Consider the following 18,101-nt stretch of genomic DNA (forward strand, 5'->3'; position numbering starts at 1 on the left):
TAATTTTTTAACTTATTATTTAGTAGAAGAGATCATGCATTTCCTAATAACTTTCATAACTGCTACGGATGAAGTTTTAGAAATTCTGTATCAGTCCAAGGGACTGATACAAGATTTCTAAAGTGTTTAGCCAAACTCTGGGTATGGACAATTATGTTTCAGGCACGGTGCTATGGAAATAAACATTATCTACATGTCATCCGGTGTTGGGCATAAATGCAAATGTTTATGCAGTGCTGGTGCCTAATGAACAGGCTCTTCGTCAAAGGATCGTGGATGGTTGTATGACAATGCGGAATCCCCCCCCCCCGGACTTCTGGAATGTATTTTGGAATGGCTCAGATGCTGTGCTACATGTCTTGAAATACAGACTATTTCTGTAGGAAAGCATTTACAGTATATGACTTTTTTTAAAAAATCAGAATTGGCGGTAGAACATTTGAGAAAAACCTATACACCCACATCTCACAGCAGAGTTGAAAGATTAAAATGATAATAAAACAAAAACGTTTATTGAAGTATAGCAAATTTGCATTTGCTATGACAACCGTTTCCATAGTTAACTCTTAAACATCACCACCACCAGACATCAAACGACAGAATTATGATTTCGCAGCGTATTTTATTGTGAAAGGAAATATAGATGACAACGTAGCTTTACCTACACCTGTACACACAGAAGTCACCTTTTAGTGAGAATTATTGTCAAAAGAAACAAAACATTGACGATCTCGCATCCTTTGCAGGAATAAGTGTCAACACTTGGAGCTATGAAACTGGACTGGACATCTGATGGGGGCACAGGGAAAACAATAGAGTATTGGCGTAATCTGTATCTTCTTTATCCACAGCTAAAGATGAGGAAAAAAGGTATACAATAAAAGAACAATCAGTGGTCGACTTTGCATAAAAAAAAACATTATCTGGTAACGAATCAGTCCATGAACTTATTGGCAAGAAGCCTTCGTCTACAACTTTTATATACAAACATTAAAATCACTTCTCAGTCTTACTTCAACTTGTCCTTTCGGTGAACAATCTCTTTTTTCAACAGTTTACTATCTCAGCTTCTTCTTTGCTTTGGTCGAGTTATTTATTTTTTTTTTTAACATTTCACTATGAACGGCTCACAGTAGTATGGTGTATAGATGTCGGATCAAAGGTTGGGGAACACGTGGAGTACAATACTCCTGTGGAATAAATGCCAGGTTCGGCTTTAACCATGGTCATCACAGAAAGACTATCATCTAGTGGTTTCTGCCCATAACCCATTGGTAGTTCTCGGGAGAGATCATCTCCAAAGTGACCAAATAAGGATGGTGAAGACCTCTGGAGAGACTGTGGAGTAGAAGGAGGAGGAGGATGGTGATGATGTTGCGGACTTGTCCTCTGGCCACACATCGTAGGATCGCTGTAAAGAAATACGAAGATTATTTTTGATCGTTCTAATATTAAAAACTTATTCATTAAAATAAGGATTACAAATTTCACAGAGGTAAGCAATATGTTGCATTACAGACTTGCTGTTGTTGTTGTTAGTAATGCCAACTCATGCCTTAGTCAAGTAAGCGAATTTAATGAACAAATAATTATTATTCTATAACAGATAGCGGTTACGCCAAAATATGGCATGCTTTCTTGTCTAGCGAGACCTGTGGAGTTTCCATAATTAAACATTCACACGTGTGTCACAGTAGAAAATGTAAAAATATTTGAACAAGGTAGTTTTTACATGTAGTTGCTCGTTTGTTAACTTAAAAACTATTGAGCTACAAATGATAATTAGTTAAGTTAAATTATTTATAATACCCTCTGTTTAACGCAATTGAGTATAAGAATTTCCTAAACTTTGAGGATGGTAATTGCTAGTAAAAAAGAAGAATGGAGTAACATAATCGTATAAATTAAAACAGCGCGTTACATCATAAGCATGGAACGTGGTATCTCAGTCATTGTTTATTGAGCGCGTTGTTTAGTTTTTAGAGAAATGAAATTCTGGTAAGCTGAGTGCATTTATTAGGCTCTTCCAGATGTCTTTAAGAATCATTCCTTGAGTTCTGCTTAGATTTTCTCCAGAGTAGAGTACAACTGCGGCTTCTTTGAAGTTTCTACATCGAAAATCTTCTTCTATATGAGGCATGGAGCTGTTATCCCAATCGATGGTGGTTACAGATCGATAAGCGATGGGCTAATCCTGAAGTGTCTTTCTGTTAATGTTGTTCACGTCCTCTGTGTGTTCTTTTTTTCGAATTTCCAGGCTTCTTGATGTTTGGCCTATGTAATTTAATCCACAGGAACATGGGATGTTGTATACACAGCGGGTTTGAAGAAGACATTAATGTCCTTAGGAGATCTTAAAATGTGGCGTATTGTTTTGACAGGTTTGAGAGCAACTCTGACGTTGAAAGACCTCACGAGTTTGGCTATTTTTGTTGACACTGAGCCTGCATAAGGAATGACGATGGACGATGTCTATTGCGTGACAGGTGGTTGTTGATGTGGAGGGTTTCTATGAAGAATCTTTTTGATTATATTTCTTGGGTAACCGTTGTTTACTAGTACTTGAGATATGAGAGTGAGTTCATCAAGGAGATCTTTTTCTTCTGAGATAATATTGGTCGCCCTATTCTTAAGCATAAGTATTATGCTGAGTTTTTGCACAATATGGTGAGAAGATTTGAATTGCAAGTAACGTCCAGTGTCTGTTGGTTTTCGATAGATTGTGAGCTGGATTTGTCCATTCTCTTGTTTCTTTATTAGTGTATCTAGAAAAGGCAATTGGTTATTCTTTTCAAGCTGTAACGTGAACTTTATTTTTTGGCGGAAGGAATTTATTTTTGTAAAGAATTCAAATAAAGTAGTTTCTGTGCCTTTTCAAATTATGAAAACATCATCTACGTATCTCCACCAAACCAATGGCTTTGGATTTGATATTAGAAGTTATCAAGATCTATGATCTTGATAACTTCTTCAACAGCTACATTGGTGAATAACGTAACCACGTCTAAGCTTGCAGGATGTCTGTTTTTAAAATGAAGACGCCTTTTAATTTTTCAGTGAAATACATAGAATTCTTTATGAAGGAATCTGATTTTTTTTTATATTATCTTTCAAAAGACGGGCGAGATATTTAGCTAGCAGAAGTTAGTAATGGTGTATCTTTTCAAGTAGTATTATCATAATATCCTCTCTACCCCTCTACCGGTATATATATTATTGTTTATCTTTACTCGGTGGAAATATTATAAAAAATTAGTTTAAATGATTATATACCGAGAATGAAAAAACAACACGGTTTAATATTAAGATACAACTAGTTTCGTTGAAAGATTCAACTTCTTCAGGTATCACAGGCAAAGAATTATACAACAAATGACAGAGACATGATAAAATTACATCAACAGATCTAGTATAAAATACAATAGTACATTTAAAAACAGGAATGCGAGCTTGAGTTCCAATTAAAGTTGACTATGTGCGTGAGCTACCACGAGTGCGCCAATACTGAACAGTGGCAGTGTGTGCGTCAGAGAGATTGAAACTAAGGCTGTTGTTAATATGTGATGAATCTAGTGAAATTTCTCTGGATTCGATGATCTTTCTTTCGAGTTCATCATAACATACATGGATATTTGAAGTTTTTGGCCAGTCTACGAGGTGTTGGCGGCCTTCATCCGAGTTGATAGAGAAGAGATGAACGTGGAATAGAGAACTTGGCTAGAGAGATCGCTGGCTCTGCTCCTATTGTAGGAAATGTCTCTCAGGTGTTCTTCCATACACAAAAGGATGGATTTAGCTGTCTGGCCATAATATGGCTTTCCACAATCACACAAAATCTTGTAGATTCCTGGATACTGAGTAGGAAGATGTTTCACTTTAGGTTTACTTAGTATGGAGCGAAGTTTTGGAAACGTAGTGAAGCAAGTTCTAATGTTGAAGTTCTTAAGAATTTTTGCTAGTTTGGGGGCGAGAGAGCTGATGTATGGAAATAAAATAAAAGCTCTAGGGGGGGGGGGAGAATCTTCAGTAGCAGTAGAGCGATGGAAAGAGAAAAATTTATCAATCTTTGAAGAAGAAACGATTTTTGACAAAAGTCCTATTAAGAAAATGGAGTTCATTTTCAATTTCTGATTCATCTGTAAGTAATGAACTCGCTCGATGTGCTAGGGTTGAAATAATACCAAATTTTTGCGGAGGGTAAAAAATGAAGAAATTAAGAACTTCAACATTAGAACTTGCTTCACTACGTTTCCCAAACTTCGCTCCATACTAAGTAAACCTAAAGTGAAACATCTTCCTACTCTGTATCCAGGAGTCTACAAGATTTTGTGTGACTGTGGAAAGCCATATTATGGCCAGACAGCTAAATCCATCCTTTGTGTATGGAAGAACACCTGAGAGACATTTCCTACAATAGGACCAGAGCCAGCGCTCTCTCTAGCCACGTTCTCTTCTCTATTAACTCAGATGAAGGCCGCCAACACCTCGTAGACTAGCCAAAAACTTCAAATATCCATGTGTGTTATGATGAACTCGAAAGAAAGATCATCGAATCCAGAAAAATTTCACTAGAAAGTTTCAATCTCTCTCTCTGACGCACACATTGCCACTGTCCAGTACTGTCGCACTCGTGGCAGCTCACGCACATAGTCAACTTTAATTGGAACTCAAGCTCGCATTCCTGTTTTTAAATGTACTATTGTCTTTTATACTAGATCTGTTGATGTAATTTTATTATGTCTCTGTCATTTGTTGTATAATTCTTTGCCTCTGATACCTGAAGAAGTTGAATCATTCAACGAAACTAGTTGTATCTTAATATTAAACCTTGTTGTTTTTTCATTCTCGGTATATAGTCATTCAAACTAATTTTTTATATATCTACTCTATACTATAAAATGATAAGCTGAAATTGGAAACGGATGTGACGTCGGCTTGAAACGGATGTAGGCTGTAACATTTTTGTGTAACGTTTTTGTCAAGTTATTTGAAAGGTTGTGAAACTCGGGGGCTACCCTGAGTGTCGAATCTTCAAAATTCGAGTCATCGGAATTCAAGGAGAACCGGCCTACCAGTCAGGAACACGAGGGGGGGGGGGGCGCAGTAGGCGTCAGGGGGAGGATCCTCCTAGTATATATATATATATATATTATTTGAAACCTAATATAGGCGATATCAAAGATATCGCATATTAGATATCGCATATTTCCATATTTTTTTAAAAGAAACTATTTAAAAATCAACATCAATCATCATCATCATCAAATTTCTGATATGTATTCCCAGAGGGGTAGAGAGGATATTATGATAGTACTACTTGAAAAAGTTACACCATTACTAACTTCCTATCGACAGTTTTCCTCCAAATCAAACTGTTATGTGTCAAGACTCCAACATTATTAGATCTTATATTTCTATCTTCTAAGGCACTTTTTAAGTGTATCAATCCATCTACAACTTGGTCTTTCTTTGAGTCTTTTTTTCTACCTACCTGGCAAAGAACACTTGTTTTGCTAATCTTTCCTCGCCCATTCTGTTTAAGTGACCATACCACCTGAGATTACCTCTGCTAACGCATTCCTGGATGCTAACAATGTCAAGTTCTTTCCTAATATCCTCGTTTTTAATATGATACTGCCATTGATGCTATCTGTTCACGCCCCTAATCTTTCTCAGGACTCTCATATCTGCGGTCTCTAGTCTTTGGTCAAGTGTTCTACTTCTGACCCAGCTCTCAGATCCATAAGTTAAAACTGGTTTTTGAACAATGTCTTGTATACAGCTAATTTCTCTCTTATTCCATGTAAAATTATTCAGTTGACTTCTTATCACACCATCTTGTTGATTTCGTTGTCTATTTCCATATTTAATTTACCATCTTCACTAAAAATCGTGCTTAAGTAGCTGAAATGTTCTATAGGTTCTCCATTCACGATGCAGTTGATATTTTCAATGATTCGGCTTATTTTCATTGTCTTTGCCTTTTTATAGAGGATTTTATTACCAAATTTATTACCACAGTTATTCAATTTAGTCAGGGAATCTTGCAGACTTGTGCTGGATTTATTCTGAAGTATAACATCATCCACATAAAGCAAAGAGCTGACATTAACATCTCCAATTTGGATAACATGTTTGATACCACTTTCGTTCATAATGTGATCCATATAGATAATGAATAACAGTGGAGATAATGTGCACCCCCCCCCCCCCTTGTCGTACACTTGATTTTACATCACACCATCTCCTGTGCCTCCTTCAATTTTAACTGCTGACCAGTGGAGTAGCTGGTGGGGGCAGTCCGCTCTGATCGACACTTTTCATGTGAGACACAATTTTATTTTTCGACGATTCTTTTATTTATGATAATTTAGTTACTATTATTAATTGTAAATTAATTATATAGTTGTTAAATTATTGTTAATTTTAACAACTATACTTCCAACTAAAATAAACATAGTGTTTTAATTTATTTCCCTATACGTGGTTTGGATTTTTTGTAGTATTTTTAATGTGTGTATTGAGAGGGGAGGCAAAAGCCCTAACTACGCTATTACTGCTGACTTACAACTCAAATAAAGACTAAGTATTGCTTGATATAATGCCCCATTGACACCATATAACTGTAGCATTTTGAAGAGCTTTCTTCCTGGCACCTTGTCATGTGCTTTTTCCAGATCAAGAAAACTTAAATACAAATCCTTGTTATATTCCCAGAATTTCTCAACTATTTGTCGTAAAGTGAAAATCTGATCCTGACAGCCTCCATTTGGCCTGAATCTAGCTTGTTCTTCACCAAGCTTTTCTTCCACAATTCTTCTCAACCGTATACATAGATCTTGCCAGGAACACTCGGTAGGAAAATACCTCTGTAATTCTCACATTCAGTTTTATTTCCCTTTTCATATATGAGTACTATGAGAGCTCTACTCCAACCATCGGGAATTCGTCCCTCTGTCCAGGCATTCTAAGCTACGCAGTGCAGCCACTGTAAGACTCTTATACCACCATACTTCAGCATTTCTGGCCAAATATCATCTACTCTTGCTGAATCCTTTCCACATTTCAAACCTTTGATGGCTTTTTCCACTTCAAGTATGGATTATTTATTATTATTATTTTTATTATTAATTCGAGACTGAAAATTAGAGAGAAATCTCTCTCTCTCTCTCTCTCTCTCTCTCTCTCTCTCTCTCTCACACACACACACACACACACACACACACACACACACACACACAACTAATACGCCATATCCAAATCCAACTCGCCCCCCTCTCTTTTTTTTTTTCCAAAAAACGTTAAACTCTGCTCAAGCAGTGGTAGTCCGTGGGCGCGTGTCCTCGCCTCTACACACTACCCGGAAAAAAGCATATATATATATATATATATATATATCTTCATATATAAATTTCCAAGCACGTACATATAAACAGTTAAATCTTCACCTGGTTGGCGACGAGTAATGAAATAAAACCACGAACCACCACTATATTATCTTCCTCAGATAAGCCTGCAAAAGCTTCGAGGAAGAAAGCAGAAATGCCACCCGAACAAATTATTATTACTATTATCACTGTGTATATTTATATAAAATTATTCCATAACAAATATCGTTAAAATGAAAAAGCTCACTCTTAGCATATTAAATGAACCATTGCAAATATGCACGTGGAAAAATGTAAAATGCATTATTATAATTATTAATATTTATGAATATATATATATATATATATATATATATATATATATATATATATATATATATATATATATATATATATATATTCATAAATAAATAAATATATATATATATATATATATATATATATATATATATTTATTATTATTATTATTATTATTATTATTATTATTATTATTATTTGTATCGTTGAAATATCAAAGATATCTAATATTAGTTATTTAGTTTTCTGGTTTATTGCATTTTTTTTTATAACTACTTAAAAATCATTGCCCATGTATTTTGATATGTGCTAAAATACCAAATTGAATGTTATGTTGAGTGTAAATTATTGTAAAGGTGTAATTTAATTACCGAGTATCTTTTAAATAATTCTTTAACATATTCCAAACGTGTGTGAACTGTTATGAATCCGGTGAGCTAAACGGCTGGGGGAGATGAGTCTCGACACAGTATTTGATTGCTCCAGTATACCAGTATACTTAATATTTGATCGCTCCTGTGTATAATATTACTATCTATACTGATTTGCGAGAGAAGTAGCACATATAAAAACCTGTCAACTATGAAGTGACTCTTTGGCTTTCGACAAATCCACCCCCACACACACACACCTTTACAATACTTCGACGAACTGAATTATATTTACAAACAAAGAATTTGTGATGGCTCTTCCGTAGCAGTTCTTTTTTTATTTATTTGTTTATTTCTCACCAAATGCCTTTAGCTTTATATTTGGTATGTGATGATCTCTTTGAGTTAGCCTACAATCTCTTGATATAAGGTCCGTAATCCGCATCGAAATCCTCCTAAATTCTGTAGTCGAACTTCTTTCAACAGGAGTTGTATTTTTGACTGCCCAACTTTTATTCTTAACCATTCTTGTTTTTATAGGTAATTTTTCTTCGGAAGACACACGCTTTTTTGGATGGAAAGTACTCAAATATGAACATTGTGACTGTTCAACTAAAAGTGAGTTGGTCTTGTATGGCGTTTTATTTATTTCATTTTTTCTTGAAGAAACTGTGATGTTTATACGTACAAAACAGATACAGCGGCCTCTGAACCGTGCAATTTATAGACATAATACACTCTTCTATAACCTTAGTTACTTTGGCTAAATCTTAACGAAGAACAAGCCAAACCTAGCTGCTTTTAGTGACGTAGGTTTCAAAAAGAGATAAGACTTGTCCCTCTAGAAGTCGCTAATGTCGGCTTTCAATACACTCGCATAAACAGTAGCGCTTGTAACTTGTTTGGCAGCTGTTTACGTTTATCTCAGTAGCAGATAGTCGGCCTACTCCTGCTACAACGATACAAAAAAGGGATTTGACTACGCAAGGATTTCTCAGGCTTCTTTTGGGGCGCATACCCCCTTGAATTCAGTCAACCGACAGAAGCATCGCCTTGACACAAGTATTCAGATAAGTATATGACACATTGATTGTCCCATGGTCCTCCTCAGAATGTATCCCTATGAATAAACATATCCCACTTTGAAAAAAAAAAAAAAAAACTAGGTTATACAATCGTTAACTGCATAAATCTTTTGAGAGAGAGTTCTGCTTTATGTATATGTTCTATGGCTTGTTTGTATGTATTACAGGAAAAAAGGTTTTAAACGGATAACGTTGCGACCTTATGAATCTCGATGTGACCTATGACCTACTACAGCTGTTTTCTATGCAGTTATCATTTTGGTCTTCACTGGCATATTTCTATTTTATTTTTTATGCCTGATTTTCTATAAACTCCTCGCTAAATATTTTTGCAACGCAACTTTGCATAGAACACAGTTTAGCTTCGTTCACTTACGAATTATATTCGTAAGTGAACGAAGAACCAGCACTAAATTGGGCTTCCCGTTTAGGACATCAGAAAAAAAAAAAAAAGAAAAAAAAAGCACATTCTGTCCGTTTTCTTATTCACGCAATAATTGCTAATGAACACCCATAGCTAATTACTTGAACCAAAAATGTATAAAAGCAAATTTAAATATCATTACTAGACGTTTAATAGACGTGTTAGGCATAGTACGATTTGTTTAATTAACAGCTTCACACATGTAAAACAAAACGAAATAGAATTTATTACTCTTATATATTTTGCTCAGTATGTCATGAGCTTCATTTAGACAAAAGGAAAAAAAAATGGTAACAATTTAAATTCTGAATACAAGAACGAGTTATACAGCATGCATATAATATCGCGTGTCTAGATCGCTGGTATACAGTAGATGGAAACAGAGTTTTGAGACGTGGGGATAGATTTATAATTAATTAATTAAAATGATAAACAATTGACTTGCTTCTTATGCATCAGCATAAGAAGCAAGACCTGAGCCTTCAGATTCCAAAAAATTATATACAATACTCTAAAAATAGAGTTATAGATCTCTTTAGAGTTATATAATAAATGTCTTATATAATATAGTCTTGATGATGTTATCAGGGAAAATCTACTTGTAGAAGCTGTAGAGTTTCTGGGTAAAATTAACTCATTATATACTCGCATTCAAGTTCACTATTGAACAGAATATGACAACAATTTCCCCTTTTTTGGGTATACTTGAATATATCGTAACTGTGCTGGTAATATTGAATTTTCTGTTTACAGGAAAGCCATCCTATGCAGGCCGATATATCCATGCTTCTTGACATTATTGTCTTAGGTGTGAAAACAATTTGTTCTTCTGAGACTCTTCTATTACAAGAATAAAATAAAACTTACTCTATTACTTAATGGATACAGCGACACCTTGCTAAAGAAAATATTTGATAATTATTATTCCATTTGAATTTTATTACTCCAGGAAATCTCCGTTTAATTTTTAAATTAAGTATTGGGTGAACTATGATATTTAAGTTATATTTTGTACAGTACAGTAAAATAAATAACAACATGTATGTGAAATTATCTTAAACTGTAAAAAGATTTTTATTTTGAAACTATTATTTCAGACAACAGACTGAAATTTACACCTATGACGTCACCGTTTGATCTTGAACTGAAAAACAACATAGCTACGCCATTTTGTTGGAAAGACCTGGATTCTGATATGGAAGTGCGCAGTTTTTTCTACAAGCATCTCAGGTTATTGCTCAACTTTTTTCAGCGAAAAAATTAAAAATAAATAAAGAAAATAAAAATGAATTAATTAATTCAAATAAAATAAATATAAATAAATGAAATTAAAAAATACTAATAAAAACTAAACCCAGAATCTGTTTTTATTTTAAAAGATTTCAGGGGAGAGAGTAATCATTACACTGTCCATTCTTGAAAATATCTGTTTCTTCATACTTCTTTTATCGCTTCCTTTGAACCTCAAGTACCACTTCAAAAAAAGACGTATGTGTATTTAAACAAGCCCTTCCAATATATTTTGTCATCAAAGACATGTTTTTTTCGACTCTGTTTACAGCAGGGACGCAGTGGTTTAACGACTTCCACAATCCCATTCGTTTCTAGTGGAGCAATGGTAACCTCGGCAGGGCTGCCAATGGAGTAATGTCTTAGGAGTTAACAGAGTGCTGATCGATTTATGCCTTTCGAGTGGGCTTATCGTTGCCGATCAATTCGTACAGCTTGTCTCCTCCTCCTCCTATACTAGAGAAGGCCAAGCTTGAAAATTGTCTTTGGTATTAGGGCTCATTGTTAAAAATGAAGGTAGAGAAATGTCATCGTGCCATTTATTTATGTAAGAATTATAGACACGTTAACATGGAGGTTTTGTTTATTTTATTTTTTTTTTCTCCTGTAGCTTCATGGATCGTGACTATCTCGACCTTCAAAATAATCATCTGGTGATTTTTCAATGATAGTGATGTAACGAAGGTATCAGAAATAGCAAAGAAAGAGGGTAATGACGAATTTTCATCTATTACCACCGAAATCGAATCTAGACTCGTTTGTAGCTCAGTCTTTAAATGGTTTGTTTATGATCGTTATTAATGAAATATTTAATATAGTTTCTGAAGAACGCGCTATTTTTGAACAACACACTGGCAAGCAGGGATAAGGATGTGATTGTCCTCACTTTATAAGGCATTAATAAGAACCTCATTTGAACTATTGGGCACAGATCTGGTCACCTGGATTTCTTGGTGATGAGGAAATGGTGGAGAGGATTCAGAGGCGGGTTACAAAAATTGTTGCAGGCGTGGGATGTCTCCTATGAGGATAGATTGAAGATCTGTGGGCTTCAAAAACTAGTGGATAGACGTCGGAGAGAAGTATGATAAAGGCATATAAATTATTAAAAGGGTTTTATCGGATATACTGATAACTTTTTTAAGACCAGTGCAGGAAGGGTGAAAACGAGGGGTCATCCCTGGAGATTGTGTAAGAGTGTGGTTAACAAGGGTGTTAGGACTGGAATTTTTGCTTAGAGGGTTGTAAATTGGTGGAAGGCGTTGCCAGAGGTGGTTGTGAATGAGTTTAAGGGGAAGTATGATAGGTATTGTGTGAATTACGGTTAGTATGTCAATGTTGGGTCTCCCGCGATGAGTCTTTTGACTCCATGGAGACACTGTTATTATAATAATAATCCCCCCCCCCCCGAAGGAACACGGCCTTGTCGTGGCAGTGGGGCTTGCGTGCTTCGGTGATGTTGAGAGCTATTCTGGCGGTAGCATAGCTGCCAGTAGGGCCACTCTTGTCAGACAGGTCTCAACTGAAGAGCCACACTAACAGTGTTCCATCCCTATCTTAATGGTGAAAAGTAAGAAGGGATTCATACCGGATCAGTCGACACCCGGGTCATCAAGGACTGCGTTAGATGTTGGGGATCTTGGGCATCAGGCGACAAGTGGGCTACAGGACCCAGCTCTCCTTGCTGGGCAATCAGGGCAGGAAGCTGAAAAGCGACTGGAAGAAACCAAACGTAAAAAAATGGACTGCAGAAGTTATGAAATGTTTTTACAGATGACACCAGAAAAACGAGGTTTAAGAAAGCGTATGCATTTAATTTGGAAACAAAAATTCCCAGAATCTGCAATAACAGAACAAAGACTTATGAACCAAAAGAATTTCATTTTCCGAAACAAAATATTTACTGAACTAGAGCTGAAAGAGTTACGTAATAAACCAACAACTCCACTAACAGCAAATCAACAGGAGGTAGCTATATCAAACTTTGGAATTCAATTCAATAAGCACCAAACTGACGACATACCTCAGAATGTTTTGATATAAGTGCAGTGTAAAATGAAGTCAGGGATATTGGAACATATGAACTCCATAAATGACCGTATAAGACTACCACCATTCAAAGCTTCCATAAATTTAAGCTAAAATGACAACCAATGACAACCTATATCATTAGAGTTGCAAACCGCAAGAGCAAAAGCCGAGGATGAAACAATCTGCATGGAAAATCCGGTTGAAACGAAAAGTGAACAAACTTCTAGCTGATCTGAGCAACTTAAAGAGTTTTAAAGAAGGACGGCTGAAAAATAATAACACCAAAAGCAAACTGATTACCACATATAATTTGGCCAACAAAACAATTGCTGAAGTTACTGAACAGTTAAAACAAAGAATTATAGCAACTGCACATAAAATTAAAAGATTTGAAGCAAGAATAAACCAATATCTGCAAAATATGCAATTTGGACAGAACTAACGTCAGTTCTTTCAGTCTCTCCAGAGAAATACAAATGCAAACAATCATTCACCCGGAAAAGAAGAAACACTCAAATTTTGGAAGTCAATATGGGATAATCCTATTGAACACAATAAAGATGCTTTATGGATTAATGAAATAAAATCAGAAAGAAACAAAAACAAATGCAAACTGTCATTATCACTAAAGAAATTGTCAGCGCACAAGCTAGAAAATTAAAAAACTGGAGTGTACCTGGCAAAGACTAACTACATGGATTTTGGTTAAAGCACCTAACCAGTCTACATGATCGAATGGCAGAACAATTTAATTATTTGTTGCAGTCTGGCTCAGTGGAAGACTGGATGATATCTGGGCGCACTTTTCTCTTCATGAAAGATACGGGTGCAGAGTCGGACTGCAGACCCAAGTAACTATCGGCCAATAACATGCCTACCAACTATGCTTAAGCTGTTCAGTGCAATCATAGCAAATGCCATATACCGTTATTTATCAGATAATCAGATTTTTCCGATTGAACAAAAAGGCAATTTTCAAAAAATCCAGAGGAACAAAAGACCAGATCCTTGTTAATAAAATGATTCTCAGAAATTCAAAAAGACGAAAAACTAACTTAAACATGGCATGGATAGACTATAAGAAAGCATTCGCTTCCCTCCCACACTCCTGGTTCCTAAAATCACTGTAAATACTTGGAATTAACAAAAACATACGTTCCTTTCTAGCTGCTGCTATGAAATCATGGAAAACAACTTTAATAGTGAATAATGAACGAATCGAAGATATCAGCATTAAACGTGGAATTTTCCAAGGTGATTCCTTATCAACATTGCTCTTCAACATTTCTTTGATACCTTTATCCATGATTCTGAACAAAACAAAACTTGGATATGAAATTCCTAAATATAATATTAAAATTTCCCATTTGTTGTATATGGATGACTTGAAGCTGTATGGAAAATCGGCACAGCAAATAGATTCTTTACTGCACACAGTTCGTATTTTCAGTCAGGACATCAAAATGGAATTTGGTTTAGATAAATGCGCAATTTTATCTACTAAACGAGGAAAAATTAATGACACTAGCAGTTTTAATTTTGATCAAGAAAAATATATAAAAGCAATTTCAGCTGTCGAACACTATAAATACCTAGGAATATAAGCCAGTGACATTCTCCACTCGAAAGTTAAACAACAGGCAGACGCAGAATACACCAAAAGAGTTAGAAATATTCCGAAAACAAAACTAAATGGATTAAACACAATTAGAGCAATGAATCCTTGGGCTATACCAGTGATCCGATACACAGCTGCATAAAAGATTGGACAAAAGAAGACCTGGACAAACTGGACCGCAAAACTAGAAAACTAATGACTATGCATCATGCATTACATCCACGAAGTGATGTTGACGGGTTGTACCTACCAAGGAGAATAGGTGGACGGGGTCTGCTGCAAGTGAGACAGACTGTGGAAGAAGAAGAAATTAGCTTGAAACGTTACATTGACAATAACTCTGAGCCAATGCTTCAAGCAATTATACAAGAGGGCCTTCTAAAATCAACAGGAAACAAATCCGATTACAAAAAGGAACAACAAAATAACCTATATGTGCGCTAGAAAATAAACCTTTGCATGGCAAATTTCTTCAAGATACTTAAGTCAAAACTGACGTAAACAAGACGTGGCAATGGCTACAATATGGACATATTAAAAAAGAAACAGAAGGATTTATTCTAGCAGCTCAAGAACAGGCATTACAAACTAATGAAATGAAAGCAAAAAATTTTGAACATCAATAATAACACAAAATGCAGATTATGCGATCAGAAAGATGCGACTGTAGAACATCTAATCAATGCTTGCAGCAAGATAGCTCAAACTGACTATAAATACAGCCATGATCCAGTGGCCAATATTTTGGCATGTATGCAAAAAATATGGCTTTTCTTCTTCTGATAACTGGTGGCAGCATAAAATAGAGACAGTATTGGAAAACCAAACAGCAAAAATTCTCTGGGACTTTAGAATACAAACTGATCGGCATTTGGAGCCCAATAGACCTGACATCACAATGATCGAACATCGACAGGTTTGGATTATCGATATTGCAGTACCCAGTGATAACAACATTAACAACAAAGAACTGGAAAAAATTACTAAATATCGAGATCTGGCAATCGAAGTTGGCAGGCTATGGCTTAAAAAACAGCATTACTTGGAACAGTCCATATTTTACGACGCTACCTGACAGACCATTCTTAAATTGTTGGGTTGAATCTGAATTGTTCTGTATCACCAGTCAAGTTGTTGTTTAAATAATATTTGTTGTTTATATAATGTTGTTTAAATCTTGTTTTGATTGTGTATCAATTATGTGAATATTTTTTTTAATGTCTCAGATAAATTGCATACATAGAGACATGATGACGGGTTTTAAGTCAGTTAATATTAAAAATGAATATATATATATATATATATATATATATATATAACAGATACTTGCAAGCTAATATTTTTTAAAAATTTTTTTATTATTTTATTTTATTTATTTTTTTTTTCTGTATAATGTATTATATTCTTTCTTTGGGAGGCATTTCTGATTTCTTCCTCGAAGCTTAGCAGAGCTTATCTGAGGAAGATAATAGATGATAGATGGCGGTGGTTTCATGGTTATGTGTTTCTATACTGTCGCAAGTCAGGTGTTGATTTTACTGTTTGTTCGTACCTGCTTGGAAGACTTCAACTGCTATTACAATTTTTTTTTTTTTTTTGCATTTAGATAGGGTTGGATTTAGACATGCTGTGTTTGTTTCCTTGTATTCTTGTAGTGATGGTTTTTGAGAGGGAGGTTTGTCATAGGTTTGTGGGGGGGGAGAGAGAAACAGGAATTGCTCTAATTTTCATTCTTTCTATAATATTTATATAGCGCCTGTTTCAGCTCTCTGTATGTTCTTAGGTTTCTGTCGTCGAACGGCAGTTTGTTTATCATGTCAGGTACGTAGAAGCTTCGGGTGGCTTTTGCGTACTGATTATTGTACTTTTGTGTTATGTAGTTTGTTGACTATCGTCTTGTTATTTGACATGTTGTTCTGGTTACTCTATAGGTTGATCTGTAGTAATGTTTTAACATGACTGTGTAGTGGCATAAGTGTTTCACCTTAAATATTTTGTGTTTTGTCCGTGCTTCCTGCATAAGAGTGGGTTGTTCCCAGAATATCAGGCTTACCATTTTATCTTGCAACCATTGTAGCCTGTTAAGTCTAGTCTGCGCAGAATGCGTATGATGTGATTGCATATCTAAAAATGTTTTCACATAATGCTTTATAGATTAGTATTTTTATGTGGGTTGGGACAATGTCTTTTAATCTCTATAGTTTGCTTGCTATTATCCTAAGCTTGGTATGCAGATAGTTTGTACGGCTATTCCAATTTTGATCAGCATCGAAGTGAAGTCCGAGATAGCGTGTTGTTTTCACCTGTGTGATGGTTGTGGTTTTAGGTTCTGCGCTTTGTGTATAGGAGGATGAATGTCGGATAGTGAGACATTTAGTTTCTATGGGCAGGGTTGGGAGTTTTTGAATATCATTAGCTTTGTATTTCCAGGGTTTATATATATGCCGTTTTCGGTTAACCAGTTAGTGATTTGATTGATGTCGTGTTGCATATTTGTGTAAGCGATATTTGTGAATGGATACTATGGCCGTGTCGTCTGCGTACTGGAAGATTTTACTTTTTAGGGGAAGGTGGCTTATGTCGTGTGTGTATATGTTAAATAGAATGGGAGATAGGACAGATATAGAATGGGAGATATAATAATAATAATAATAATTTCTGTATACGTGTTGCCTCATTTTTACTAAACTAACATTGAAATGGCTCGAAAAAAAATTTTTAAGCATACCAAACACCAAATTTTATTAAGAATTCATCTAGCCAAAATGAATTTATTCATTTACATACGACGGACGATAATGTTAGCGAAGCTATATGGGGATGTCATAACTCTCTCCTCCAATTTTATCCGGAATCGGGACCGGCATATGGCTGGGACGTATTCATGACTGTAATCCATGTGTGTGTGTTCACGGGGCCGGTTTGCCTGTTCTGGGGGGCGAAAAATCCGAGTTTCCGGGTGAAAAAAAATCCTTTACCTTCTTATCAGACCGGCTAACTCATCTTTAGTCGAAAGAGACGTTATGGACCGGAATCGAAACCAGGTTTATCCGACCAAAGGGCTTCTATACTGACTGAGCTACAGAGACTCGTTCCAGAGGTTATTGAAGATCATTTCTTCTGCAGTTTTTTCTCACATCTGGTCCAGTACAAAGATCCTAACAAAGAAGAAAATGTAGAAAAATTATCATCTTTCAGCTGGGCGAATGTCTTTTTAAAGTACGCAACAAAGTGACGCAATAGAACTTGACTGAAGTGAAAGTATTAATTACTTCGTCTATTTCGCTTGCCTGCTGATGGCTTTATGATCCCAAGTGGAACCTTAACACTTTTCCTGCTGGATCGCCTTGTAACCTTTTTCTAGGGTGAGGTAGGTGAGGAGTAAGATTTCTTACACACGTGATGAAACTTTAGATAGTAAATGACCTGATGACCCTCGTTGGAAGTTGTTGAAAGCCTGATAACTTCACCCCTTTACTCGGATACGAGAGACAACATTTAAACCTTAGGTGCAAAGTTACACAGCTGAGAACACACGCCTCTCTAGGAATGTTGATTCGCATAAACTTGGATGGAAGCAGAAAAATTTTTTAAATA

General features: G+C 35.6%; 1 protein-coding gene across 1 annotated transcript in view; it reads right to left on the reverse strand.

Moving 5' to 3' along the window:
• Window positions 1–602: 602 nt before the first annotated feature.
• Window positions 603–18,101, reverse strand: part of LOC150102218 (uncharacterized) — a 51,424-nt gene continuing 33,925 nt past the window's right edge. Inside the window, exon 2 of the mRNA XM_090399140.1 lies at window positions 603–1,411. Coding sequence (XP_090255266.1) covers window positions 1,117–1,411 — 295 coding nt within the window. The 3' untranslated portion in view covers window positions 603–1,116. The remainder of the gene's footprint in view (window positions 1,412–18,101) is intronic.

The sequence above is a fragment of the Typopeltis vanoorti genome, chromosome 10, assembly GCF_054136105.1.
Source record: "Typopeltis vanoorti isolate ZY-2024b chromosome 10, IOZ_Tvanoo_1.0, whole genome shotgun sequence".
NCBI classification, from domain to species: Eukaryota; Metazoa; Arthropoda; class Arachnida; order Uropygi; family Thelyphonidae; genus Typopeltis; species Typopeltis vanoorti.